This window comes from Rhinopithecus roxellana, chromosome 7 (assembly GCF_007565055.1).
Source record: "Rhinopithecus roxellana isolate Shanxi Qingling chromosome 7, ASM756505v1, whole genome shotgun sequence".
Lineage (NCBI taxonomy): Eukaryota > Metazoa > Chordata > Mammalia > Primates > Cercopithecidae > Rhinopithecus > Rhinopithecus roxellana.
In genome coordinates, this window is record NC_044555.1 from 151,127,057 (window position 1) to 151,153,913 (window position 26,857).

General features: G+C 41.1%; 1 protein-coding gene across 2 annotated transcripts; it reads right to left on the reverse strand.

Annotated features, from left to right (window-relative positions):
* Positions 1–1,014: 1,014 nt before the first annotated feature.
* Positions 1,015–26,645, reverse strand: TAF7L (TATA-box binding protein associated factor 7 like). Of its 2 annotated transcripts, none has more exons than XM_010359644.2 (13): positions 25,015–25,131; positions 21,261–21,328; positions 20,031–20,109; positions 16,913–17,046; positions 15,794–15,920; positions 15,179–15,234; positions 12,095–12,136; positions 11,153–11,225; positions 10,704–10,817; positions 9,399–9,623; positions 9,091–9,203; positions 7,608–7,667; positions 1,015–1,631 (listed from the first exon to the last, which is right to left on the reverse strand). In XM_010359644.2, the coding sequence occupies exons 2-13, from the start codon at positions 21,324–21,326 to the stop codon at positions 1,587–1,589; spliced, it is 1,134 nt and encodes a 377-aa protein (XP_010357946.1). In that variant the 5' UTR covers positions 21,327–21,328; positions 25,015–25,131; the 3' UTR covers positions 1,015–1,586. The 2 variants fall into 2 exon arrangements, with proteins under 2 accessions (XP_010357946.1, XP_010357945.2); XM_010359643.2 differs by lacking the exon at positions 25,015–25,131 and adding an exon at positions 26,372–26,645 and having other exon boundaries at positions 1,276–1,631.
* Between the last annotated feature and the right edge of the window lie 212 nt (positions 26,646–26,857).

Consider the following 26,857-nt stretch of genomic DNA (forward strand, 5'->3'; position numbering starts at 1 on the left):
CACTTCTCTATACCATCCCCCACTCCATCTCATATTAACCATATAGCATTGGGATTTGGAGCAAATCTTCTCACCTTAACCATATAGCATTGGGATTTGATTTAATTCATTAGGAGTTACCCTAAGAACTCTGGAAGGATGCCCCAAGGCTGATAGCATCTTCTGCCATTTTCTAATCAGAGTGCTATGGTCTGAATGTGTCTGCCAAAATTCATATGTTAAGATATAATCAGTAGTGTGTTAGTACTAAGAGGTAGGGCTTTTGGGAGGTGATTAGGTAATGAGGGCTCCACCCTTATGAATGGAATTCGTGCCCTTTTAAAAGAGGCCCGAGGGAGTTTGCACTGCCACCGTGTAAGGATGCACCCCGAAGACACTATCTAGGAAGCAGACAAACCCCTCACCAGATGTCAAAGCTGCTGGCACCTTGATCATAGACTTCCAAGCCTCCAGAGCTATAAGCAATAAATTTCTGTTGTTTATAATTTACCCAGTCTATGGTATTTTTGTTACAGCAGCCCAAATGAACTAAGATATAGAGCTTATTGCTTTTCTTCTTGTTTCCTTTTGGATATGAGTACACTCATCATCGGGGATGGTTTAATAAATTGACAGCAATCCATTTAAAAGGAACAATTTATTTATTGTTTAAAGAACACAGACCATAAAATACTAATAATATACCTAGAAAAAAAACCCAAACAAGATTGTTAAAGAAGTCTTCATAGGCATTATGGCATCTTGTTCTTCCTAACCTTAACTGATGGGGGTTAGGAGGAGAAGGCTCAGAATAAGGGTTAGGAGGAGAAGGCTCAGAATAAGGATAACAGTTCATAATTTCTTCATCTCTGCTCTAACTGTTCCCTTAGTTGGTGAATAACAACCAGCTCCATCCTAGAAGCAACAGAATATAAGCAGCAGCAAGAAATCATCCTTGAGCAGGAATGCAGCCCTGTTAACTGAACAGAGACAGAACACAATCTAGTATTAACTGCTGCAAGGTAGGCACTTAAACTCACTGTGGCAGGTTCTAGTGTTTAGTAGAAATGACCTCGTTTTTTCCCCTATGTTTTAGGAAATACTAAAAACCAAAAGAAAAGCTAAAACATATGCAAACCAAACAGCTGTATGGCCTCTAGACTAGACTGCCTTTGGAAGCATGACTGAATCATCTGCTGGTACCATAGCACAGAAGCAATATAATCAATTCTTGTTTGGTGTGCTGGTGCACACCTGTAGTCCCAGCTACTCAGGAGGCTGAGGCAGGAGGATCCCTTAAGCCCAGGAGTCTGAATTCGGCCTGGGCAACCTAACAAGACCCCATTTCTAAATTAATAATAATAATTCCCAAATTGACAAAGAGAAAGTCTCATGGTCGTGTGGGGTATCTAAGTCTACTGTATTTTTATACTGGCCTTTTCTACATGACTACAAACTTTGAGCGTATTGTAAGTAGCAAAGAAGGTACAGATAAATATAACTGATTCAACATAAGGCAACGGAAGGGACAGAAACATGCAGAGTTTCATCCAGTCTTCAGTCTGGATGGTGGATCCAAGGTTTGTGTGCCAGGCCAATGGCTCACCTCACTTCTTCAGAAAACGCTGCAATTGTTCCTGTAGGGAAATGAGCTGTAGGGAGAGGTAGAAAGACATGAAAAATTCATTTGAAATCTGAAGTCCCATTACTTGATCTAGAATTTACTTACATGAACCAAAAAGAACTATTGTTATTTGGCATTTATAAGGTTATCTTAGTCTTGCAATGTTCCAGAGAATACTGGCCACAGTCAAGAATGCATGCATAATGCTGTGGCCATGATGATGTCCTTTATTATGCCCAATTTATGAAGGGAAGCTTTGTATTAGTCAATTTTCATGCTGCTGATAAAGATATACCTGAGTTTGGCAAGAAAAAGAGGTTTAATGGACTTACATAGTTCCACATGGTTGGAGGCCTCATAGTCATGGTGGAAGGCAAGGAGGAGCAAGTCATGTCTTACATGGATGGCAGCAGGCAAAGAGAGGAGAGCTTATGCAGGTAAACTCCCCTTTTTAAAACCATCAGATCTCATGAGACTTATTCACTATCATGAGAACAGCATAGGAAAGACCTGCTCCCATGATTCAATTACCTCCCACTGGGTACCTCCCACAACACGTGGGAATTAAAGATGAGATTTGGGTGGGGACACAGACAAACTATATCAAGCTTTAAAATTGAATAGGCTTTAAAAAATGTGTTTGCTATTAAGAATTTGTGCTTCTGTGAAGAATATACAGAGGTCACAGCTCACTGTAGGGGCAAAGGAGATGGGATCTCTGTAACCATATTCTAAGAGTCAGATGGTAAAACAGTTGGGACACTCTTTTGTCCCAATGAACACAACAGGTCTTAGACTGAGTCTTACTGGCTGCTTCTTACCACATTAGGAGATACTTAGAAACTTAGTCAGAGTCCTGACTCATCAGGAGCCTGATGATGTTCTACTTTTGCTTTCTAAGTTAGAAGCCTTGAACATTTTGTGGCATAGGATTTAATTTTTTTAACTTGAAATGGTGAAGTGACCAATAACATTCAGAGATGTATGCCATCTTTATAACAAAGGTTGTTTTTGAATATTATTCATTTCAGGACACTCCATACCACAATTAATTTTTAGTTTGTGAAATGAAAGGAACATTATAAAACAATCCTATGCTGCACATCACCTACCAAGCCACAGTAATTGCTATCTGCAGTAACTTAGAGGCTCTTCTCACTCGGTTGCTGAGTGACCCCTGATTGACCATGATTACAACCAGTGACTGCTCCAGTTCTTTCTCCTTTGCAGGCTCTTTCTCTTCCCGCCACTTCCTAAAGATAGGTTTTTCCTTAGGTTCAGACTTCTTGCTGAACAGTCAACCAGGCTAACTCAACTAGCCCCACAGCTTCAATGATCATTTCTGCGTATGGGCCTCTCTCCAATTTCCCATTTTCAAAAGCATTTCTCCACATACCCCTCCAAATCCACTTCTTGTTATCCTATTTTCAGTTAATGGCACATCATTTCCTGGTTGCCTAGGCTTTGGACTCATCTTTGTTCCCCTTTTTGCCCTGTAAATCCAATCAATTGTTAAGTTCTGTTTGCTTCTACCACTTGCATCTTTGAAGCTCCAGGCTGTCCCTACTCCAATTTCTCCTATATACTTCTGGCAGAAAAATCTTCCTGAGTTACTCCCCAGGTAAAAAAGCTTTGAAGGCTCATTATGACCTACACCAAAAATCTAAACTGTTCACCCTGGCATCACCACCTCTGAGCCAGTGTGCATGCTGCTTTCTCATGGAATGCACTCCTTTCCCTATCTCCTTATTAAAACCCTACCTATATTTTAAGGCCCCAGTCAAATACCATCTTCTCCATGAAGCCTTCCTTAATATCCTTGGACAAACTCTCATGCCTTTAAGTCCCTACCCCTCTTGTCAATTTCTCCCCAAATGAAGGCACAGACTACATCATAAGCATATCATAGCTCCCTGCAGAGCGTAGCTTAAAGTAGACACCTACTAAATCTAATTTGGATAAATGAACTAACATAAGGGACTCTGAGTAAATAAAATTTACAGCTACCTTTCTATGCTGCTCCTCAATACTAACTATAGTCATGTGTTACTTAACAAGGGATATGTTCTAAGAAATGCACCCTTAGGCAATTTTGTCATGATGTGAATATGACAGAGCATACTTATACCAACCCTAGATAGTATAGCTTACTACACACCTAGGCTACACAGTATAGTCTATTGCTCCTAGGTTACAAACCTGTACAGCATATTACTGTACTGAATACTGCAGGCAATTGTAGCACAATGTTAAGTATTTGTGTATCTAAACATAGAAAAGGTAAACTAAAAATGCAATATAAAAAATTAAAAATGGTACACTTGTATAGGGCACTTACTATGAATGGAGCTTGCAGGACTAGAAGTTGCTCTGGGTGAGTCAGTGAGTGAGTGGTGAGTGAATGTGAAGGCCTAGGACATTACCGTGCACTACTGAAGACTATATAAACACTATAAACTTAGGCTATACTAAAATAATTAAAAAATTAAGTAATTGGGCAGCTATGTTATGATGGCTATAATGTCACCAGGTGACAGGAATTTTTTAGCTCCATTATAATCTTATGGGACCACCATCATATATGCAGTCTGTCATTGGCTAAAATGTTGTTATGCAGCATACAACTGTACTTACATTGATGAAAACAAAGATGTTTGGTGGGTACTAAAACAACCCTGGCATTAACTGTTCATCTGATTGTTTTAAAGCAGTACTTGGATAAGTGATTTGCTGAGAGGAAGGGAATATATAGAACATAAAAATTCCGCTGGTCTTGTGGGGATGGGGATGGGGAGTAGTGCCTGTACTTTAAGAGCACCATGCTAAGCCCATCCTCATAATACCAACTCCAGTCTCCTTAAAATTGTAACCCTCAACAGTATAAGGTTAGAGTCTGCACACATTTTCTATACAGCTACTTGACCCTCTTTTAGCCTATATTGCCTTCTTCTCTCTTCACCCTGTACACTCTCTTGTGGCTTTGAAAAAATATAGTTGTCATTCAAGTTAGAAATCTGGCATACATCCTTAATGATTCCTTCTCCTTCAACACCCAGTAATTGACCCAACTCCTATCAATTCTACCTTTAAAATATATTCTCTAATATATCAATATTCATTGTAGCATTATTCATAATAGCCAAAAGTGAAAGCAACCCAAATGTCCATCAGCAGATGAATGAATAAACAAAATGTGGTATATTGATCCAATGGAGTATTAGTCAGTCTTAAGTGGAAAAAAGTACTGAGACATGCCAAAACATGGATGAACCCTGAAAATATGCTAAGTGAGAGAAGCTCGACTCAAAAGACCATGTATTATATGATTTCACTTGTATGAAATAACTAGAATAGGCAGTAGATTAGTACAAAGTAGATGAGTGGTTGCCTAGTGCTGGGCCGGGGAGAGGTTCTGGAGAAATGGGGAGGGGAGTGACTACTAATGGATACAAAGTTTCTTTTTGGAGTGATGAAACTATTCTAAAATTGACTGCAGTGATGGCTGTACAACTCTGAATATACTAAAAGCCACTGAATTGTATACTTTAAATGGGTAATTTGTGGGGGGGTGGGGAGGACAGGGTTTGAAGCAGTCTCACTCTATCACCCAGGCTGGAGTGCAGTGGTGGGATCTCTGCTCACTGCAACCTCTGCCTCCCAGGCTCAAGCAATCCTCCCACCTCAGCCTCCCAAGTAGCTGGGACTACAGGCACACATCACCATGCCTGGCTAATTTTTGGAGAGACAGGGTTTCACCATGTTGCCCAGGCTGGTCTCGAACTCCTGGGCTGAAGCCATCTGCCCACTTTGGCCTCCCAAAGTGCTAGGATTACAGCCATGCACCATTGCACCCAGCCTAAATGGGTGAATTGTATGGTTTATGAATTACATCTCAAACAGTTATAAAAACATTTTTATTGCAGTTTAAAATTAATCTATATTCTTTCAATCTCCATTGCTACTACCTTAGTCCAAGTTACCATCCTCTGTTATTAGTGTACCACAAAGCCTCCCAACCAGCCTCTTTGCTTCCATTCTCACCTTCCAACCCAGTCTCCAGATAATAATCAGAGTAATCTTTTAAGTTTAAATTAGGCCAGATGTGATGGCTCATGCCTGTAATCCCAGCACTTTGGGAGGCTGAGGCAGGTGGATCACGAGTTCAGGAGGTCAAGACCATCCTGGCTAACACGGTGAAACCCCATCTCTACTAAAAATACACAAAATTAGCCAGGCATGGTGGCACGTGCCTGTAGTCCCACCTACTCGGGAGGCTGAGGCAGGAGAATCACTTGAACCCGAGAGGCAGAGGTTGCAGTGAGTCTAGATTGCGCCACTGCACTCTAGCCTGGGCGACACAGCAAGACTCCATTTCAAAAAAAAAAAAAAAAAAGTTTAAATTAGATGTGATTTTCCTATCTAAAATTCTTCAAGGGCTTCCCACTACACTTAAGGCCAAACCCATTCTCCTTATTATGGCCTTCAAGGAACCAAACACTATGGTCTCTGCCTACTTCTCCACCCTTATGTTAAGCCATTCTCTTCCTGGCTTTAAATATTCCAAAGGTCCTCAGAGAGGCCAAGTTCTTTCCGAACATGAGACCTTGCATATGCTCCACCTAAGATGCTCCTCATCCCACTCTTTGCCTGGACTTAATCCTTCTGGTCTCAGCTTCAATAGCACCTCCTAGGAGAGGTCTATCGTGATCCCCCAATTAATTCAAGACTCTCTTTATTCTAATAGCACCATTGACTTTTTTCCTTCATAGCACTTCTTCACAATTTGTACCTTTATATTTGTATAATTTGTTTACTGTCAATCTCCCCTGCTAGACAGCTCCATGAGGACAAGTACAGCAGGTACTCGAATAACATCGTTTTGTTCAGTGTCGTTTTGTTACAGTAAGTCCTCACTTAATGTCAACAGGTTCTTAGAAACTGCAACTTTAAGCAAAATGACATGCAAAAGGTCTCCAAATAACATCGTTAGTTCAATGTAATTTCATTATAATTTTTTTTCTTTTTCTTTCTTTTTTTTTTTTTTTTTTTTGAGACAGGGTCTCACTTTGTTGCCTAACCTGGAGTGTAGTGGTGTGATCATGGCTCACTGCAGCCTCAACCTCCTGGGCTTAGCGTCCCGAGTAGCTGAGACTACAGGCTTATGCCACCACAACTGGCTAATTTTTTGTACAGTCGGGGTTTCACCATGTTGCTCAGATTGGTCTCAAACTCCTGACCTCAAGCGATCCACTCGCCTCAGCCTCCCAAAATGCTGGGGCTACAGGCATGAGCCACCATGCCTGGCCTCATTATAATGTCGATGAGAAAAACAAAATCACTTCCCCGTACACGTTAGGTGAATTGGTCTGTCTGAACTGTCCCAGTCTGAGTGAGAGTGGGTGTGAGCGTGCCCTGCAATGGGATGCCATCCTATCCAGGGCTGGTTCCCACCTTGCGCCCTGAGCTGCTGGGATAGGCTTTGGCCATCTGAGACCCTGAACTGGAATCACTGGGAACATAATTCTTACTTGTTTTTATCAGTCTTTCTCAAATGTATGTATAGCTCACATTTATTTCAATGTTTAATATTAGAAGTGTTTTGGTTTTTATTTAGAAGTTTGGTGATGTTTTTGTGACCAGAAATATGCTATAGGAACTCAATTCTTCTTTATATCAGTTAGCCTATAGTAAAATTAGTTTCATTATATATACTTCATTTTGCTTAAAGTTAGTTTCCAAGAACCTATCAATGACACTGAGGATTTACTGTATTATATTTATCTTATTCAACACTGTACATCCAGTGCTTTTTACTTCATAGGCACTCAATATCTGTTGAATGAGTGAACTTTCACAAAGACCTTGTTCCACCCTGCTACCTTCATTTAGAAGATTTGGCTACCACTATTCCTATGAGAGGAACAGCCAGCAATAATATTGGAAGTGAGCTGGGGGATTCTCTGTATCAAATGTTTTCTGGTTAATTTGAAAATATACTTCTTACCTTCTCATTTTTTTTTTTTTCCTGTATCTCAAGGTGCTCCAGCACAGAGTGAAAATGATTCTGAAAAATAAATTGTATAAATGATGAACACTGAGTCTCAAAGGAAAAAAAAACCAAGGGTTTTGTTTTTGTTTTTGAGGTGGAATCTTCCTCCGTCACCTAGGCTGGAGTGCAGTGGCGCAATCTTGGCTCACGCAACCTCTGCCTCCCAGGCTCAAGTGATTCTCATGTCTCAGCCTCCTGAGTAGCTGGGATTACAGGAGCATGCCACCACGCCTGGCCAATTTTTGTATTTTTAGTAGAGATGAGGTTTCACTGTGTTGCCCAGGCTGGTCTCAAACTCCTTGTCTCAAGTGATCTGCCTGCCTCTGCTCGCAAAGTGCTGGGATTACAGGCGTGAGCCACTGCGCCCAGCCGCAAATAATAAACTGTCATACAAAAGAGCACTCTTTTTTAAAGGATTTAGAGTATAAAAACTATCCTCCCAACTACAGTACCATCCAATTTGATTTTATATACACTCTATAGCATTTTTTTTTGTCTTACCCTAAGTGATTGGAATGCCCTTATGTTACCTTTTTCTAGTTTAGCACAAATCCTTTGTCTGTGGTGACCTGTTAGAGAAGCTGGCTTAGAATCTGGTGCTGATGACTCCTCCATTTCCCCTAACTAGGGCAGAGTATCACTATTCCTAACTAGTACTACATGTAACAATAATCACAACAATAGCATATATCTGTATCTTTCCAAATGTGCCCTTATCTGTTATCTTACTTGGTTATTCTAAAGGACAACACCCAAAAAGGGTATAGTTCTGTGCTCCCATTTGCTGAATACAGCTCTAAAGAAAATGAAATCTGGCAGGAAATTCCAAATGCTTCCGAACTTCCCTCACTAAAAAAGGGAAGCAAACATGACCTAAACATACATTTTCTTTTTGTTGAAGCTCTTAAACATATATTAATAAAAATATTTATTCTTGTTCAAAATGCACCAAAAATTTAAAAACTAATTATTTCTCCTTTTTACTGCAATGGATACATTTTAATACAAATAACAGGATTCAATCTATGCCCTACCATTTATTGTGATCCCTGGCAAGTTATTTAACCTCTTTGAGTTTCCATTCTTTATCTATAAAATGGGAGTGGTGACAGTATTTATGTTTCAAGGATGTGAGGATAAAATGTGATAATATGTGTACACAATTCTTAGCTCTTTATGTGCCTTTTACATAGCAAATACTCAATAATGGCAATTTTTATCTCAAATCACCTAGTCCCTTCCCCAAAATGCTTATATTAGATGATCAGAATTACTCAGGTAAAAGGAAACGGGGTTATCTATTATTAGGAGTTTCTAAGAGGCTGTTAAGGTTCATGAATGAACAAGAACCCTGCATAGAGATGACATAAGTGGAAACACAAAGGCAAGATACTGAAAGTAAGAGATCAGGATTTCTTTATGCCAGCCAAGAATTTACCTTGAGTGTCAGGTTTTCCACTTTCATGATGAGATCCTTCTGTCTTTGTGCTTTATTCTGAATCTCATGGAGCTTTTTCTCCTTTTTATCAATCTGCTTCTGAATTTCCATGACTAACAGAGATACATAGAACTTATATATTAAATATAGCCTAAATGAATGGACCAAGATCCAAATCAAGTAAAACTCCACTAAACATCTGAGCAATAACTTCTTGAGCTTAGCTTTGAGTCTAATGTAAGCTTAGAGTCAGCCTTTAGCACTGCCACCCACCCTGGTCCCATCCCTTTGTTTTTTCTCTGACTTACCTATTGAACTGGTACCTTCATTTGCCCTATACTGGCCAGATTCAATAAACTTGGCCTGAAGCTGCCTTTCCAGATACTCTTCAGAATAATCTTCCTCTTCTTCTTCTTCTTCATCTTCATCCTCATCCTCATCCTCATCCTCATCCTCATCTTCATCATCCTCATCCTCATCATCATCATTGTTACTTCTAGAATCACTGAACATCTCCCGAAGCATATCATATTCTACTGGTTTTAAGCAAGAAGAAGGTGAACTATCTAAAACTCTGCAAATGACTCATACTCCAGATAAAATTATACTCCTTACTTTCACATTCCCCAGGCAACCAGTACATTTTATAAATCATTTTTTTCATGCAGGAAGATTATTCCCTTTGTAAAACAAGGACAGCAAGTGCAAAACACTGTTAACATTCATTCATGTAGTGAGTGATCAAGACATTTAGAGACTCTAAGGGTCATAGGAAGTTAAAATACCAGCGGTGGATGGGAGATTAGAACACCAATCTAAAACCCCTAAACTGCCAAGGGACCAATAAGAGGGAAGAAGGGCTGGGTGTGGTGGCTCGCACGTATAATCCCAGCACTTTGGGAGGCCAACGCGGGCAGATCACTTGAGGCCAGGAGTTGGAGACCAGCCTGGCCAACGTGGCAAAACCCCATCTCTACTAAAAAAAAAAAAAAAAAAAAAAAAAAAGAAAAGAAAAAAAGAAAAAATAGCTGGGTGTGGTGGTACATGCCTGTAATCCCAGCTACTTGGGAGGCTGAGGCACAAGAATTACTTGAACCTGGGAGGCAGAGGTTGCAGTGAACCGAGATCGCACCACTACACTCCAGCCTGGGCGACAGAGCGAGACTCTGTCTCCCCAAAAAAAATAAAAAGTCCAGGCAAAGTGGCTCATGCCTGTAATCCCAGCACTTTGGGAGGCTGAGACAGGCAAATCGCTTGAGGTCTGGAATTCAAGACCAACCTGGCCAACATGGTGAAACCTCGACTCTACTAAAAACACAAAAATAAGGTGGGCGTGGTGGTGCATGCCTGTAATCCCAGCTACTCGGGAGGCCAAGGCAGGAGAATCACTTGAACTCAGGAGGCAGAGGTTGTAGTGAGCTGCAAGATCGCACCATTGCACTCCAGCCTGAGCGACAGAGCAAGACCCCATCTCAAAACAAAACAAAAAAAAAAAGAGGGAAGGATGAAACCATCCTTTTTTCTGGATTGGCCTATGAATTCATGGAAAATGATCTGATACCCAGTCAATACCTGCCCTATCTGAAACTCCTGCTTTGCCTTTACTAAAGTACCTGATGAGGTATGACCCTGCTTGTGGCTGCTCATTCCCGAGGATATCACAAATCCTGGGATGGAGCCTTGACTTTCTATTTCCTTGGTTCCATCTTCAGCAACGACTTCCCAACCTGAAAGGAGTGGGTAGTCAAGGAAAACACAGAAGGAAACAAAAAGGCACAGCTGAAAGGGAAGGGGCTCTTTGACTAACAGTGCTATTTAATTTAGTCCAAGTTTAGGCCATTTGTATTGGAATTCCTAGCTTGGAGAAGTGCCTTATATTGAATTACACAATAAATAATTTTCTATTACATGAATTTACTGTTCCTAGCTAGAACATAACATTTGAAAAAAATCTTAAGTTCTACACATCGAGACTGGCACACAAACACCAGAGGTGAGGCTTCGTTAGCATGTACAAATGGGGCAGAACAGACTATGCAGAAAATATTTGTATAAAGGATACGGGTACTTATGGCTTCAGCATCTGAACGCAGCAGTCTCCTTACTTCCTTTTCCACATCTGGAGATTCAATGTACTGAAGCAAAGTTGGGGATTAGAGGGGGATACCAATACTGTCATTTAACACCCTGTGTTTTGCAGGAGTGCCCTCCTATGTACCAGTGAATTCAAATGTTAGGCCTCTTTAAATTCTGATCCAACCAAATTTCTACTTTAAGTAGTGCTATTTATGAAGGAATCTTTAGCCAGGGTCTAGAATTTTATACAGCAAACTTATTTTTTCCTAATTAAACAAATTACTTGAGACATTTAATCTTTTCAATCTGCAGTTCTATGGTAAAGACCTCTCTCAGAGGTGCAACCCTTAGGTCTGTTATAAATTATTTGTCCTGGTTTATATTGGCAAAGAACTATAATTCCTTATTAGTTATTTAGAAATAATTTGGTTTAAAGATCCAAATTCCCAGATTTCACTTTCCCACATCTTTATTATTAGAGACGTTCCTACAAAAACTGGATCTTAGCTGTATGTTCTCCCTTGAATCCAGTTTTACATAATTATCTCCACAGCAACCAAGTTGTCGTGCCACAAATAGAAATTAGGACTTCGATGGGGAATAAGCAATTGCAAACAACTGCTGTTAAAAGTGAACTCTGGCTCCCAAGGAATGGCTTTTGAAATAAATGTCAGAATAAAAAGAGCAGATTAGAATACACGGGGTCACTGGCCAAATTGTATCTTTTCTTCTAGGAGTTATCAAACATCAACCAATGAATTCATTTTTCAGTGAATCAAACCCAGTGTATGTGTTTAGGATGAGGGTTAGAGGTGAGAAGGAAGGCTCAAAAGTAGCTTTTGTGGTTGATTTGATTCATTTGAAATGAATGAGCTATTAAATAAAATATATTAAGGGTAAAAATGAAGTTATATTACGACTGCTGTACCTCAGGAAGGCTGCTTTTTTCCATTTCTTTGACATCAGGGACCTATGAAATAAAACACAATAAACAAGTTATATTATGATGCCTATATTTCAGTAAAGCTTAAAGAGTTCTACAACTATTCTTTTTTTTTTTTTTTTTTTTTTTTTTTTTTTTTTTTTTTGAGACGGAGTCTCGCTCTGTCGCCCAGGCTGGAGTGCAGTGGCCGGATCTCAGCTCACTGCAAGCTCCGCCTCCTGGGTTTACGCCATTCTCCTGCCTCAGCCTCCCGAGTAGCTAGGACTACAGGCGCCCGCCACCTCGCCCGGCTAGCTTTTTGTATTTTTTTAGTAGAGACGGGGTTTCACTGTGTTAGCCAGGATGGTCTCGATCTCCTGACCTCGTGATCCGCCCGTCTCGGCCTCCCAAAGTGCTGGGATTACAGGCTTGAGCCACCGCGCCCGGCCGTCTACAACTATTCTTAACTTTGTTTTACATTGAGTAGGCACTCAATAAATGTTGACTTACAGAGTATAAAAACCAAGGCAACTGTGTTCATGGACTGGAAGACTCAACATAGTAAAAATGTCAATTCTCTCCAAACTGATCTATAAGTTTAATGTAATTCCTGCCAAAATTCTAGCAAGGTTTTCTGTAGCTATAGACAAGCTTATTCTAAAACTTACATTAAAAGATACAGGCTTTTGGCCAGGCATGGTGGCTTATGCCTGTAATCTCAGCACTTTGGGAGGCCAAGGCAGGCAGATCACCTGAGGTCAGGAGTTCAAGAACAGCCTGACCAACATGGTGAAACCCGTCTCTACTACAAATACAAAAATTAGCCAGGCATGGTGGCCCATGCCTGTAATCCCAGCAGGGAGGTGGAGGCTGCAGTGAGCTAAGATCGTGCCATTGCACTCCAGCCGGGGCAACAGAGTGAGACTCCATCGAAAGAAAAGAAAAGAAAAGAAGAAAAGAAGAGGAGAGGAGAGGAGAGGAGAAAAGAAAAGAAAGAAGGAAGGAAGGAAGGAAGAAAGAAAGAAATGGACTGTAGAATGGCTAAACAATACTGACAAAGAAAAGTCAGAGCAATCAGCCTTCTAATTTCAGGCCTTTCTAATTTCAGGACCAATTATATAGTGACACTGTGATATCGGTGGAGGGATTGACAGATGGATCAATAGAACAGAATGGAGAACCTAGAAACAGAGCCACAAAAACAAGCCCAACTGATTTTTGGCAGAGGTGCAAAAGCAATACAACAGAGGAAGGATAACCTTTTCAACAAATAGTGCTAGAGCAATTAGACATCCTTTGGCAAGAAAAGCAAAAATAAAAATAAAAAACAAAAACCTTGAACTAAACCTCACAGCTTTACAAAAATTAAGTCAAAAATGGGCATCGGGCTTAAAAAGAAGTTAAAAAAAAAAGCAGGAGAAAATCTTCAGGATCTGGGCTAGGTGAAGAATTCTTAGATTTACCACAAAAAGCAAGATCATTTTCAAAAAAATCAATATATTGTGCCTCATCAAAACTAAAAATTTTAGCTCTCTGAAAGACCCTACAAAGAGGATGGAAAGACAAGCTACAGACTGGGAGAATATATTTGCAAACTACATATCTGATAAAACACTAGTAGTACTTAGAATATAAAAAGAACTCTCAAAACTCAATAATAAAAAATCAGTTTAGAAAATAGGCAAAAGGCATGAGCAGACATTTCACTGAAGTGGAATAGATGGCACATGAGATGTTCAACCCCATTAGGTATCAGGGAAATGTAAATTAATACCACTACATTAGTGGTATGGTGTGAGATCACTACACACCTATCAGAATGGCTAAAATGAAAAATAGTGACAACACCTAATGCTGGTGAGGAGGTGGAGAAACTGGATCATTCATACATTATTGGCAGGTATAGAAAATGGTACAGTCACTCTGGAAAACAGGTCGTTTCTTATAAAACTAAACATGCGACTACCATATGACCCAGCAATTATACTCCTGGACATTTATTACAAAGAAATGAATACTTATATTCACACAAAAACCTGTTCACAGCTTTATTTATAATAGTCAAAACCTGTAAACAACCCAGATGTTCTTCGATGGGAGAACAGTTATATAATGTGGTACATTCATACCATGGAATACTACTCAGCAATAAAAAATAAACTATTGATGCTACAAAAACTTACATGGATCTTAAGTGAATTATGCTGAATGAAAAAATAAGCTAGTCTCTGATGTTATATACTACATGATTCCATTAATATTAAATTTTTGAAATGACAAAATTACAGAGCTAGAGATCAGATTAGTGATTACCAAGTGTCAGAGACTGGGGTGTGAGGTGGAAGGAAAGTGGGCATGGTTATATAAAAGCAAAATGAGGGATCCTTGTGGTGATGAAACTGTTTTGTATTTTGACTGTGTAGGCAGATACATGAACTTACACATGGGATAAAACTGCATAGAACGAAACACATGCACAAAAATACATGAGTACAAGTAAAACTGGAGAAATTGGAATAAGATTGCCGAATTCTAATCATGTCAATTACCTGTTTGTGATATTGTACTATAGTTTTACAAAATGGGGAAAATGGCAAAAAGGTACATGATATCTCTCTTTTATTTCTTACAACTGTATGTGAGTTTACAATTATTTCAAAATAAAATGTTTAATTTTAAACGAAAGAACACGCCAAGCCACAATACTCCTGTAGTTTGCCCAAGGTTCTATAAGCCTGAAATAAGATTAGGAATATAACCACAATTCCCAATTTTCAGGTTCTGGATGAGTTCACTTTAAAACTAGATCTTGCAATCGAAAACTGAAAGCATTAACAGAAGTTTCAAATGTATGATTCTTCCAGACCCCAAATGACTAGCCTATAACCTCAAGGATCAGGTATTTTTATTCACTGCTATATTCCCAACTGCTAGCATACAGCGCCTGGCATTTAGTTCACATTCAATAAATGTTTATTGAACATATAAATGAATTAACAAATTAATTCCCAACTGACTTTTTCTCTTTCCTTCTGGCCCATGATCCTCTTCTAATCAGCCCGGCAGACACACAAACTGCATGTAACTAACCTTTTTTTGTGTTTTCCGGAACCTTTTCTTTCTGACATTCTTAAGTGGTGGAGTAACTAAAATAAATACAACACAGTGAAACGTTATATGATTGATGGTAGTCACATAGCTGAATTTGATAAAGACAAAGATCATGCTATAAACCAAAGGCTCATGACATGACTCCTTTGTTTTGTTTTGTTTTGTTTCATTTGAGATCGAGTCCCACTCTGTTGCCCAGGCTGGAGTGCAGTGGTGCAATTTCGGCTCACTGCAACATCCTCCTCCTGGGTTCAAGCGATTCTCCTGCCTCAGCCTCCTGAGTAGCTGGGACTGCAGGTGCGAGCCACCATGCCCAACTAAGTTTTATATTTTTAGTAGAGACAGGGTTTCACCATTTTGGCCAGGCTGGTCTCAAACACCTGACCTCAGGTGATCCACCTGCCTCGGCCTCCCAAAGTGCTGGGATTATAAGCGTGAGTCACCATGCCCAGCCAACATGACTCCTCTTAAGAGTGTCTGAGAACTTAATGAACCAAACACCTAAGTGTGGTAAGAGGTTCCTGTTTCACAAGGAATTAGGATTCAGCAAATAAATTTTAGTCAGCAGGAATAAGCAAGGGGCTGTTGACTTACTGCCATGCTGCCAGACATATTTTTTCTCTCTCCCCCTTTCTTTTTTCCTGGTTATATTAGGATCAGCAGAGGCAGCTGATTCTTCTGGAGAAGGGTGGGTATCACCATCAGTAGTGCACACAAGCATCTACATTTAACAAAGACAAAGAAGTTGACTATGACCACAAATTTTGGGTTAGCAATCATAATCATTCTTACCACTAGAAATGCACAGAAGAGACTGATACTTGCCATTTCCAGAAAACCAAGTATTTTGTAATGTACATTTATATTCTCTCATTTTTGCAGTCTCTCTCTCTCCCTCTCCTCCCCTCCACCAGCCACCAGCAGCACTACATATGAACCCTGAGGGTTGTTTTTTTTTCCCCACTAGAGTGTTTACCACTACAGAGGGAATATATTGGAAATAGATCTTGGAACTTAGCTTAGTTTTTTTGTTTTGTTTTGTTTTTAGACAAAGTCTTGCTCTGTCATACAGGCTGGAGTGCAGTGGTACGTGATCATGGCTCACTGCAGCCTCGACCTCCTGGGCTCAAGTGATCCTCCCACCTCAATCTCTAGAATAGCTGGGACTACAGGTGTGTGCCACCACACCTGGCTAATTTTGTTTTTATAGAGATGAGGTCTCACTAGGTTGCCCAGGCTGGTCTCAAACTCCTGGGCTCAGGTGATCCTCCCGCCTCAGCCTCCCAAAGTGTAGGGATTATAGGCGTGAGCCATTGTGCCTTGCCTATCTCAGCATTTTGATTTAGAGAGGAAATAAGAAATCAACAGCAGAGATGATGAATAAGAACCAATTTAAACCTCCAGAGTTAACAACATACTGTTTTAATACAAAGTTCAGAAGATCCCAGCTGCTCGTATGTTTCAATTAATGAAAAGTCACTATAAGTGGCAAATGGGACTCTCTATAGGCTATTTGGTTAAAATAAAATACTGAAATCTAGGGATCAAACACCAAACCAGAACATGACATTTCATTCCTGTGCAATCGATCTGGAAATTAGAAATGCCAAGCAGCCATTCACCAAGTGGAAAGGAGTACTGAAAGAAAGAAAAATAGGGAGAGAAAAGAATTCCTTGAAGGATGTGAGGCTAGTAAAGAAAACTAGTCCATACCTGAGAAATGTCTGCTGTTTTATAAAAAGTTTTTTTATCAAGCGTTCTCAGGCTTTCAATAACACAAGGCAAATCAACTAGCTTAGCAGCTAGTGGAACATCTTCTACTTCAACAACTGCATGGCGCCTATCAGCTGAAGAGAAGTAAAGATTAAAGTTGATATCTTCCCAGTGAACTCTTAAACTTCCTAAGGTTTGAATAATGAAGACTTACGTGGGACAGACTAGTCTTTCCAAGAAACCTACTATCTCTCATAATGCTAGAATTGTGTACACAATTAATAGCTTCCTAAAGAAAAAAATGGAAAGCATATGGAACTCTTTTTCTCCTAGTTTACATCACTTGGGCAAAAGTAGCTAAGTTTCTTGTTAATGGATGTGAACTAAATATGGGTAAAGCAATAAATGTTTCATTCTCATCCTGAAAAGCAAATTCCATTCATTAAAACCAATTCCTTTCTTTTTAGAAGCATTTAATCGTGTCATTGTACATGTGTGTTTTCAAAGGGCTGGGTGAGGGAAGGGTTGACTGACCCTAGAATGGTGCTAATAAGTCTCAAGTTAAATCTCGAATTAGCTTCAAAAAGATAAAATTCTATACAACAGCCATATATTAAACTCTGAATATTGCTGCTCAGATGTCCCAAACATGAATGTCTTTTGACACAAGAGGATTCAGGTATAATCTTCTAGTACTATGTGAAGAAAGAAAGACACAAAACAATATTTACCATTTTGTGCGAATTAGATTGTTTTCATTCTAGTATTATGCATAAAAGTTTTGCCAATAAGGAAGTAACAAGAAACAGTTAACATCAGTTATCTGTGGTATTGAGGTTGGGGCACCATAAAGAAGAAGAGTTTTATTTCTTCTCCTTTTGAACTTTTCTTTTTCATTTGATTTTTTTTTTTTTTTTTTTTTTTTTTTTTTAGAAGGAGTCTCTCTCTGTTGCCCAGGCTGGAGTGCAGTGGCACGATCTCTACTGACTGCAACCTCCACCCCCTGGGTTCAAGCAATTCTCATGCCTCAGTCTCCCAAATAGCTGGGATTACAGGTGTGCACCCTCATGCCTGGCTAATTTTTGCATTTTTAGTAGAGATGGGGTTTCGCCATGTTGGCCAGGCTGGTCTGGAACTCCTGACCTCAAGTGATCTGCCCGCCTCAGCCTCCCAAAGTGCTGGGATTACAGGCATGAGCCACCACGCCCGGCCTGTTTTATTTGAATTTTCTAACTATGAACTTACATTATCTTTTAAAAAAAATATCAATCAGTGTTAATCAACTGGTGAGATTATGGGCCACTTTTTGTTTTCTTTATATACTTCTCTGTATTTAAAAAAAACTAGCAAAATTTATTTATCTATTTTTGGTTGTATGTTTTTTATGCAGATAAGCTTGTGTGAAAACATTATTTATTTATTTACTTATTTACTTATTTATAAGAGCATGCATGCTCTTGGTGCAAATGGCCTCTAGATTCACCCATGGTGTCCCAAATGACAGAATTTTGTTCTTTTTAAAAGGCTGAGTAGTATGGCATTGTGTATACGTATCACATTTTCTTTATCCATTCACCCATTGATGGACACTTAGGTTGATTCCATATCTTGGCTACTTTGAATAATGCTACAATGAATATGGGAGTACAGAGAGACATGCCTTCAATGTGTTGCTATCAATTCCTTCTGTGAATATATTCACAGAAGTGGGGTTGCTGGGTCATATGGTTGTTCTATTTTAGTTTTCTGAGGAACCTCCATACCATTTAAAAAAAAAATAATGGCTGTAGGCCAGGCACAGTGGCTCATGCCTGTAATCCCAGCACTTTGGGAGGCCAAAGTGGGTGGATCACTTGAGGTCAGGAGTTTGAGACCAGCCTAGTCAACATGGTGAAACTCCATCTCTACTAAAAATACAAAAAAATTAGCCAGGTGTGGTGGCACACGCCTGCAGTCCCAGCTACTCGGAAGGCTGAGGCAGGAGAATCACTTTAACCCAGGAGGCGGAGATTGCAGTAAGCCAAGATCGTGCCACTGCACTCCAGCCTGGGTGACACAGCAAGACTCCATCTCAAAAAAAAAAAAAAAAAAAAAGGCTGTATTAATTTATATTCCCACCAATAGGGTACAAAGGTTCCCTTTTCTCCTCATCCTCATTAACAGTTGTTATTGTTCTTCTTTTTAATAAAAGCCATTCTAACAGGTATGAGGTGATATCTCGCTGTTGTTTTAATTTGCATTCCTCTAATGATTAGTGATGCTGAGCGTTTTTTCATGAACCTTTTGTCTACTTGTATGTCTTCTTTTGAGAAGCATCTGTTCAGATCCTTTGCCCATTTTAAAATCAGTTTATTTGTTTTCTTGCTATTGAGTTGAGTTCCTTATATATTTTGATATTAACCCCTTTATTGGATGTACGATTTGCAAATATAACAAATACTATTTAAAAGAAAGAAATACATATCACTGGTCAGGCGCGGTGGTGCACGCCTGTAATCCCAGCACTTTGGGAGGCCAAGGCAGGTGGATCAAGAGGTCAGGAGTTTGAGACCAGCCTGACCAACATGGTGAAACCACGTCTCTACTAAAAATACAAAAATTAGTCGGGCATGGTGTCACGTGCCTGTAATCCAGCTACTCGGAAGGCTGAGGCAGAAGAATCACTTGAACCCAGGAGGCGGAGGTTGCAGTGAGCCGAGATCACGCCACGGCACTCCAGCCTGGGCGACAGAGCGAGACTCCGTCTCAAAAAATGGAAAAAAAGAAACATATGTCACCTTTATAAACAAAGAATGGCATATCCATTTGTCATTCCCGGGGATGTTCAGAAACCATAAAGTTTATATATAGGAGACTACCAGCAGTATGAAAACCCCACAGTTGACCCCCAAGTTTCCTTTAACACACTATGATAATCACTCAACTCGAGGTGCAATATTCCTACTTCCTTTCCTCTTAAAAGAAGAGGACTTAAGCCTCTCTAAAGCATGAGTCCATCAAGTCAGAGACCATATTCTATCATTGTTCACATCCTTAGTACCAAGTATAGTGCCTGGCACATAGCAATTCCTTAATAAATTATTGTTCAATGTATAGTGAATGGATATTAACTACTTACGCAGTAAGTCAATTTTTAGTTTATCCTTCATCTTGACACTTTGAGAATGTACTAGGTTCCTGACAGTACAAGCGTGTTCCTAAAAAGGAGGTAAATTGAAAAATCAGAAGAATTAAATATCTACTTGGCAGCTAACAGAATAAATATATCAAACAAAGTCCTCCCTTAAATAAAACCTTACACCTCCCAAATGTTACTAACAAGACCATGTACCATGAGATACTGTGCACTGTATAAGTCAAGTTAGGATGAAGCTGACTCTAAACTCATAATTGTCTCTTAGTAGCTACAGTTAATACTTTCCCCCAGCTCTACAATCCTGCTACCCTTCTGCTGTAGTTGCTAAAGAAAGGCTTACCTAGTTGCAGTTTGCTTGGTATATTAAGTAACCCTAATTAGGGAAATAGGTTTCTGAACCCCATCCTTAATATAGCTGCCTAGACTAAGTAATTGCTTGAATACAGGTATCAGTGTGGGGAAAGACAGCCAAATACTTGTTGAGATGAGCTTTAAAAGTCTTGCATGGTGGTGAATAATGCTGGCCCTTCTCACTGCCCCTTTTGAGGTGACAGAAAGGATTTCAGAGGAGTCTTATCTTGGCTGTCCAGGGAACAGACTGTTAGTATTGGTAGTAAGTGACTGGGTCTATCATTGTCACAGCTGTTTTGCCAGGAAATCAACCTGCATGATAGGTAGTATGTACAGGAGGAAAAAATGCTGCCAAAAAAGTACACGCTATGATAGGACTGCTTACAGAACATGATTCGTGGGAAACAAACGTTCTGAGTTTTTATAGTCTACCTGAAATAGAAATGTTACAGAATCCAAGTAGAACTATAATTATAATTAAACTATAATTGGCCAGGCACAGTGGCTCACACCTGTAATCCCAGCACTTTAGGAGGCCGAGGCGGGTGGATCACAAGGTCAGGAGATTGAGACCATCCTGGCTAACACGGTGAAACCCTGTCTCTACTAAAAAATACAAAAAATTAGCTCGGCGTGGTGGCAGGCGCCTGTAGTCCCAGCTACTTGGGAGGCTGAGGCAGGAGAATGGCATGAACCCAGGAGGCGGAGCTTGCAGTGAGCCAAGATTGTGCCACTGCACTCTAGCCTGCGTGACAGAGCAAAAACGCCATCTCAAAAAAAAAAAACAAAGCAAAACAAAAACAACAACAACAAAAAACACTATAATTATGAAGATATTTGTTCTGAGATACAAATTCTTACCAGAGGCAGACGCAATATAAACTGGTTCTCAACTTCATCAGGAACTTCATCCTGGCTTTTACTCATGTCTTGATTTTGAGTTCATGAAAGCAAAAAGAAAACCAACACAGTCACTAAAAACTCCTCTTGCTCCCCCTCCTGACCACTTCTATTAGTACTGGCTAAATTATACAAGATCTTGCCCATAATCCTCACTAGAATGATGTGTGTACAGTTAGACAATACCTTATTTGACATAACTTATTTCTAGATGTTATCTTAGCTCCTCTCCAATGTGTAGATTTTTCAAAGTCAATCCAAATTGCATGATGTAATTTGATGAACAAATGAAATAACAGCTGTTATGAAACATGATTTCATCTTCTTAATCATATTCTTAGACTCTCAGGTAAAAGACTACAATTCAACAACACGGTGGTGGCTACCTAAGCAAACTATATAACCTCTGCAGGGAAGAATGCAAACCAAAAGCTGAAATCGACCTAGAAACCACTTGCAGAAATGATCGGTGATGATTTGAAGTAAGCAAGAGCTTGATTTTCAATATTTCACCTACCTTAATGGATTAGTAGAAATTAAGCAGTCCATGGGAGACAAGGCAGTTTTTTATGACTCTAGAGCCAGCAACAACAGCTTTGAGCTACCCTCAAAGTTAGAGAGTCCAGTTCTTTTTTTTTAGACAGAGTCTTGCTCTGTCGCCCAGGCTGGAGTGCAGTGGTGCGATCTCGGCTCACTGCAACCTCCACCTCCCGAGTTCAAGTCATTCTCCCGCCTCAGTCTGCCAAGTAGCTGGGAATACAGGCATGCACCACCACACCCAGCTAATTTTTGTATTTTTTAGTAGAGACAGGGTTTCACCATATTGGCCAGACTGGTCTCAAACTCCTGACCCCAAGTGATCCACCCACCTCAGCCTCCCAAAGTGCTGGGATTACAGGCGTGAGCCACTGCGCCCGGCATGGAGTCCAGTCCTTTTTTATTTGTTTTGTTTTGATTGATTGTTTTTTGTTTTTGAGATGGAGATTTTATGGAGAACATAAAATCTGATTTGATGTATTCATTATTACCCTTTCATTCATTACTACCCTTTATCGTGTGCATTCTGTATGCCCAGTACTACATTGAGTGCATTAGGTCTATCATTTCATATAATCCTCACAACCACCACTTACTTCGAATGCCCCCAAAAGCTATTTAAAAGAACTCCTAACATGGATCTCTTCGCTTAAAATATATATATACCTTTGGTGAAATGAATACTTCCTTCCAAGTTAATCTTTTTTTTGACAAATTATAATCATATATAATTATGGGGTACACAGTGATGTTATGATATAGTGTGAAATGGCTGAATCAATCTAATGAGCATATCCATCAGCTTAAATACTTATCAGTTATTCCCCTTAACTGCAACTTTCATTTTTTTAATTTTAAAAGCCAAATTTGGCAGTGGGAGATTGTATATCAACTTTAGTGGCATTAATGTTAAGTTCTGACAATATCCCACTACTATCGGACCAGCCTAACTGAAATTTTCTATTTGATCAACATCTCCTCACTGCCCCTCCCCCTACTCCAGCCTGTAGTAACCAACACTCTACTCTCTGCTTTTGTGAGTTCAATTATTTTACATTCCACTTATAAGTGAGAATATGTAATTTTTGTCTTTTTCTGCCTAGCTTATTTCACTTAATATAATATCCTCCAGATTCATCCATGTTGTTGCAAATGATAGAATTTCCTTCTTTTTAAAGGCTGAATAGTATTCAGTTGAGTACACATACCACATATTTATCCATTCACTTGTTGCATACCTAGATTGATTTCATAACTTAGCTATTGTGAGTAATGCTGCAATGAACATGTGTGTGCAGATATCTCTTTGACACACTGATTTCAAGTTTTTAGGATATACATCCAGAAGTGGGATTGCTGGATCCCAAGTTATTTCATTATTTTTTATTTTTTCATTATTTTTCAATTTTATGTTCTCCCAATGAACCAAGATTTTATTTCTAATCTTATTTTCCATGTATTTGGGATGTATTTGTAGAGCCATGCATTTGGGATATTAGGGCCCACTTTTTTTTGTTGTTGTTTTTGAGACAGAGTTTCACTCTTGTTGCCCAGGCTGGAGTGCAATGGCGTGATCTCAGCTCACTGCAATCTCTGCTGCCCGGGTTCAAGTGATTCTCTTACCTCAGCCTCCCAAGTAGCTGGCATTACAGGTACCTGCCACCACGTCCAGCTAAATTTTTTTTTTTTTTTTTTTTTTTTGTATATTTAGTAGAGACGGGGTTTCACCATGTTGGCCAGGCTGGTCTCGAGCTCCTGACCTAAGGTGATCCACCCGCCTCGGCCTCCCAAAGTGTTGGGGTTACCGGTGTGAGCCACTGTGCCCAGCCAGGCCCACACTTCTGAGGGAGACTTTTCTCAAAGGTGGAAAGACGGCTGGGCGCTGTGGTTCACACCTGTAATCTCAGCACTTTGGGAGGCTGAGGCAGGAGGATCACCTGAGGTCAGGAGTTCCAGACCATCCCGGCCAACATGGTGAAACCCCATCTCTACTAAAGATACAAAAATTAGCCGGGAGTAGTGGTGGGCGCCTGTAATCCCAGCTACTTGGGAGGCTGAGGCAGGAGAATTGCTTGAACCCAGGAGGTGGAGGCTGCAATGAGCCAAGATGGCGCCACTGCACTCCAGCCTGGGTGACACAGTGAGATCCCTTCTCAAAAAAAAAAAAAAAAAAAAAAATCAGCAGTAGAAAAGCAGACACCCAGGATGGGAGAGGGAAAGATGCATTATTTGTGATTGTAATTTATTCTCTTCTTGTTTCATGCAGATATATACGAATATATGTGCATATATAAATACAAAAGAGAAATGTAAATGCAAGAAGAGAGTTGATTAAAATAAATAAAAAATCTGGGGGCTGAGCACATTCCCTAACAGAACATAGTAACAATTAAGGCTGGGAGCAGGAACAGATTATTTGAAGAACTAGCTGCTAAGCAAGATTTTATCAGATCAGTAGTAACTTTTAGATTTCTCAGCAGAACTAAAACTAGGGCATTTTGTTCATTTCCAAGCCTTTTTGGTAATTCCTCTTTTATGGAAGAAAGAATGTAAGAACTGAAACTATTTCAGTGTAGTTGTTTGATAATGATAAACAGGCCTAATAAAAGGTCCGGTGGGAGAGAAGTTAGACAATCCTGGTTGAACTGGGTTTTAATTATTTTTTAAATTTCTTACTTGCATTTACCTAAACAACTAGTTGTACGTTATTCACTTTAAGAAAAAGCATCCGCTTTTTTCCAGCAAGCACTCTTTGATACCTGATTAAATTAACAGGGCCCCTTACCACCATTCACCTAGCTCCATTTCGCTTTAGCAGAATTACAATTGGAATTATAATTGGCTGGAGGGCGCCTGGCAGCATGCTCCAGGCCATGCAAGTCAGTACACGCCTAAATGGGTGTTTTTTCAAGTTCGCAGTCGCTAGCTACAGTTTAGAGACTGACTTCCATCCTTATCCCCGGGGCACTAAGCTTTCAAAGGGAAAGTTCGACCCCTAGGCTTTGATCCACTTTCCCTTGAAAACCTCCCGCGAGGCCCAACAGGTCGCAACGGGTCCCAGCCTTCGCGCCTCGCCGTGCAGGCGGGCTGGGGAGGGCAGCGGGGTGCACCGCGGCGGGGTGCACAGCGGCGGGGGCGCTGACCCGGTCCCGGACGCCCGGTTGGCCGGCCGACTCACCCGCTCCTCCGCGGACTGGCGCCAACACCGAAAAGTCTGTGGGGGCTGGGGACCTGTGCCTCTGGTCTGTGGGCTCCGGACGAACCGCGCGTGGGCTCCCGCGCGGAACGTAGAGGCGAACGCTGGGCGGTCGGCGCCTGGACAGTAAGAACGGCGCGCGCCGGCCCCTCCCCGCCTCGCCACGCCTCCGCCGGTCGTGCTGCCCAGCCGACTGAAGCACGACCTCGAGGTAGTGAGCGGCTCACCGCGTGCTGGGCGGGAAGGCTAGAAAGGCGCCCAGCGCCGAGGGGAGGGCCCAGGGGGACGCGACCGCTCAGCGACCTCGCGAAGCAAGACCGAGGCTTCAAAACAAATTACCTTGGCCGGGCGGGGTGGCTCACGACTGTAATCCCAGTACTTTGGGAGGCCAAGGCGGGCAGATCTCGAGGTCAACAGATCGAGACCATCCTGGCCAACATGGTGAAACCCCGTCTCTATTAAAAATACAAAAATTAGCTGGGCCTGGCTGCGCGCGCCTGTAGTCCCAGCTACTCGGTAGGCTGCGGCAGAATCGCTTGAACCCGGAAGGTGGAGGCTGCAGTGAGCCCAGATTGTGCCACTGCACTCCAGCCTGGCGACAGAGTGAGATTCCGTCCAAAAAATAAATAAATAAATACCTTTACACAGGGGCAACCTTCAGAAGATTTTTACCAGGCGACAGTGATACTCCTAAGAGGCGAGTTGGACCGGGCGCAGTGGCTCACGCCTGTAATCCCAGCACTTTGGGAGGCCGAGATGGGTGGATCACCTGAGGTCAGGAGTTCGAGATCATCCTGGCCAACATGTTGAAACCCCGTCTCTATTAATAATAATAATAATTAGCCGGGCATGATGGCGGGCGCCTGTAATCTCAGCTACTCAGGCAGCTGAGGCAGGAGAATCGCTTGAACCCGGAAGGCAGAGGTTGCAGTGAGCCGAGATCGCACCACTACACTCCAGCCTGGGCAACAAGAGCGAAACTCCGTCGAAAAAAAAAGAAAAACAATAAAAGCGAGTTGCTCGCTTTTGGGTGCTCCTCCATTCCGTTAGGTCGGGCGGTTTGTCCCTAGGCACGGTGACCTCGCCTGGTGACAAATACGCCGCCGGCAAACCCACCGAACAGCTAGAATCCGTGCCCAAAGCCTTCTAACATGATCAGTTGCTCCCCTCTCCTCAACAGGGTCAACATTTTACATCCTCTGGAGAGGGGCACAAGTTCCGTCGCCCATTGCTCCTCAAAGGGGCCTCAATTCAAACAAATTTTGAATCGAACTAAAAGCAGTTTGTTTCTCCTAAAGAAGGTCCTCGGCTGGGGGAACAAGTTTAAAAAGCCACCTACCTTTCTCTTCCTGGAAGTTTTCTGGGGCCTGGGCAGCAGCCTGGGCGCTGCCGTCCGCATCCGTTTGAGCGTCCTGGTCGGCAGGAATCTGGGTGCCTTGGTCGCCAGCAATATCGGCGCTGCTTTCACAGGTGGTTTCAGACCCACGGTCGACAGGAATTTGAGGCTCTTCTTGGCTAGTTACTTCCGATGTTGAAACTGTTGGTGTTGAATCATTTTCTGAAGAAACGGGGAGCTGTCCCTCGGGGCACTCCATAGTCCACCTCGTTGGGTTGTAAAATGGCTTCCTGTGTAGTCACGTGACCTGAAGGGTTCCAGAACCTTCGTAAATGTAAACGATTTCTTTACGTCTTTAAGACGTAATACTGTTACCGACATTGCCGGTGCCTATTCAAGATTGTAGCAGCCAAGTCTCCACTGCCTAACACTTAACCTAAACTTAATCGTAGGGAATAAATATTTTCGGAAGACGATTCTACAATCATT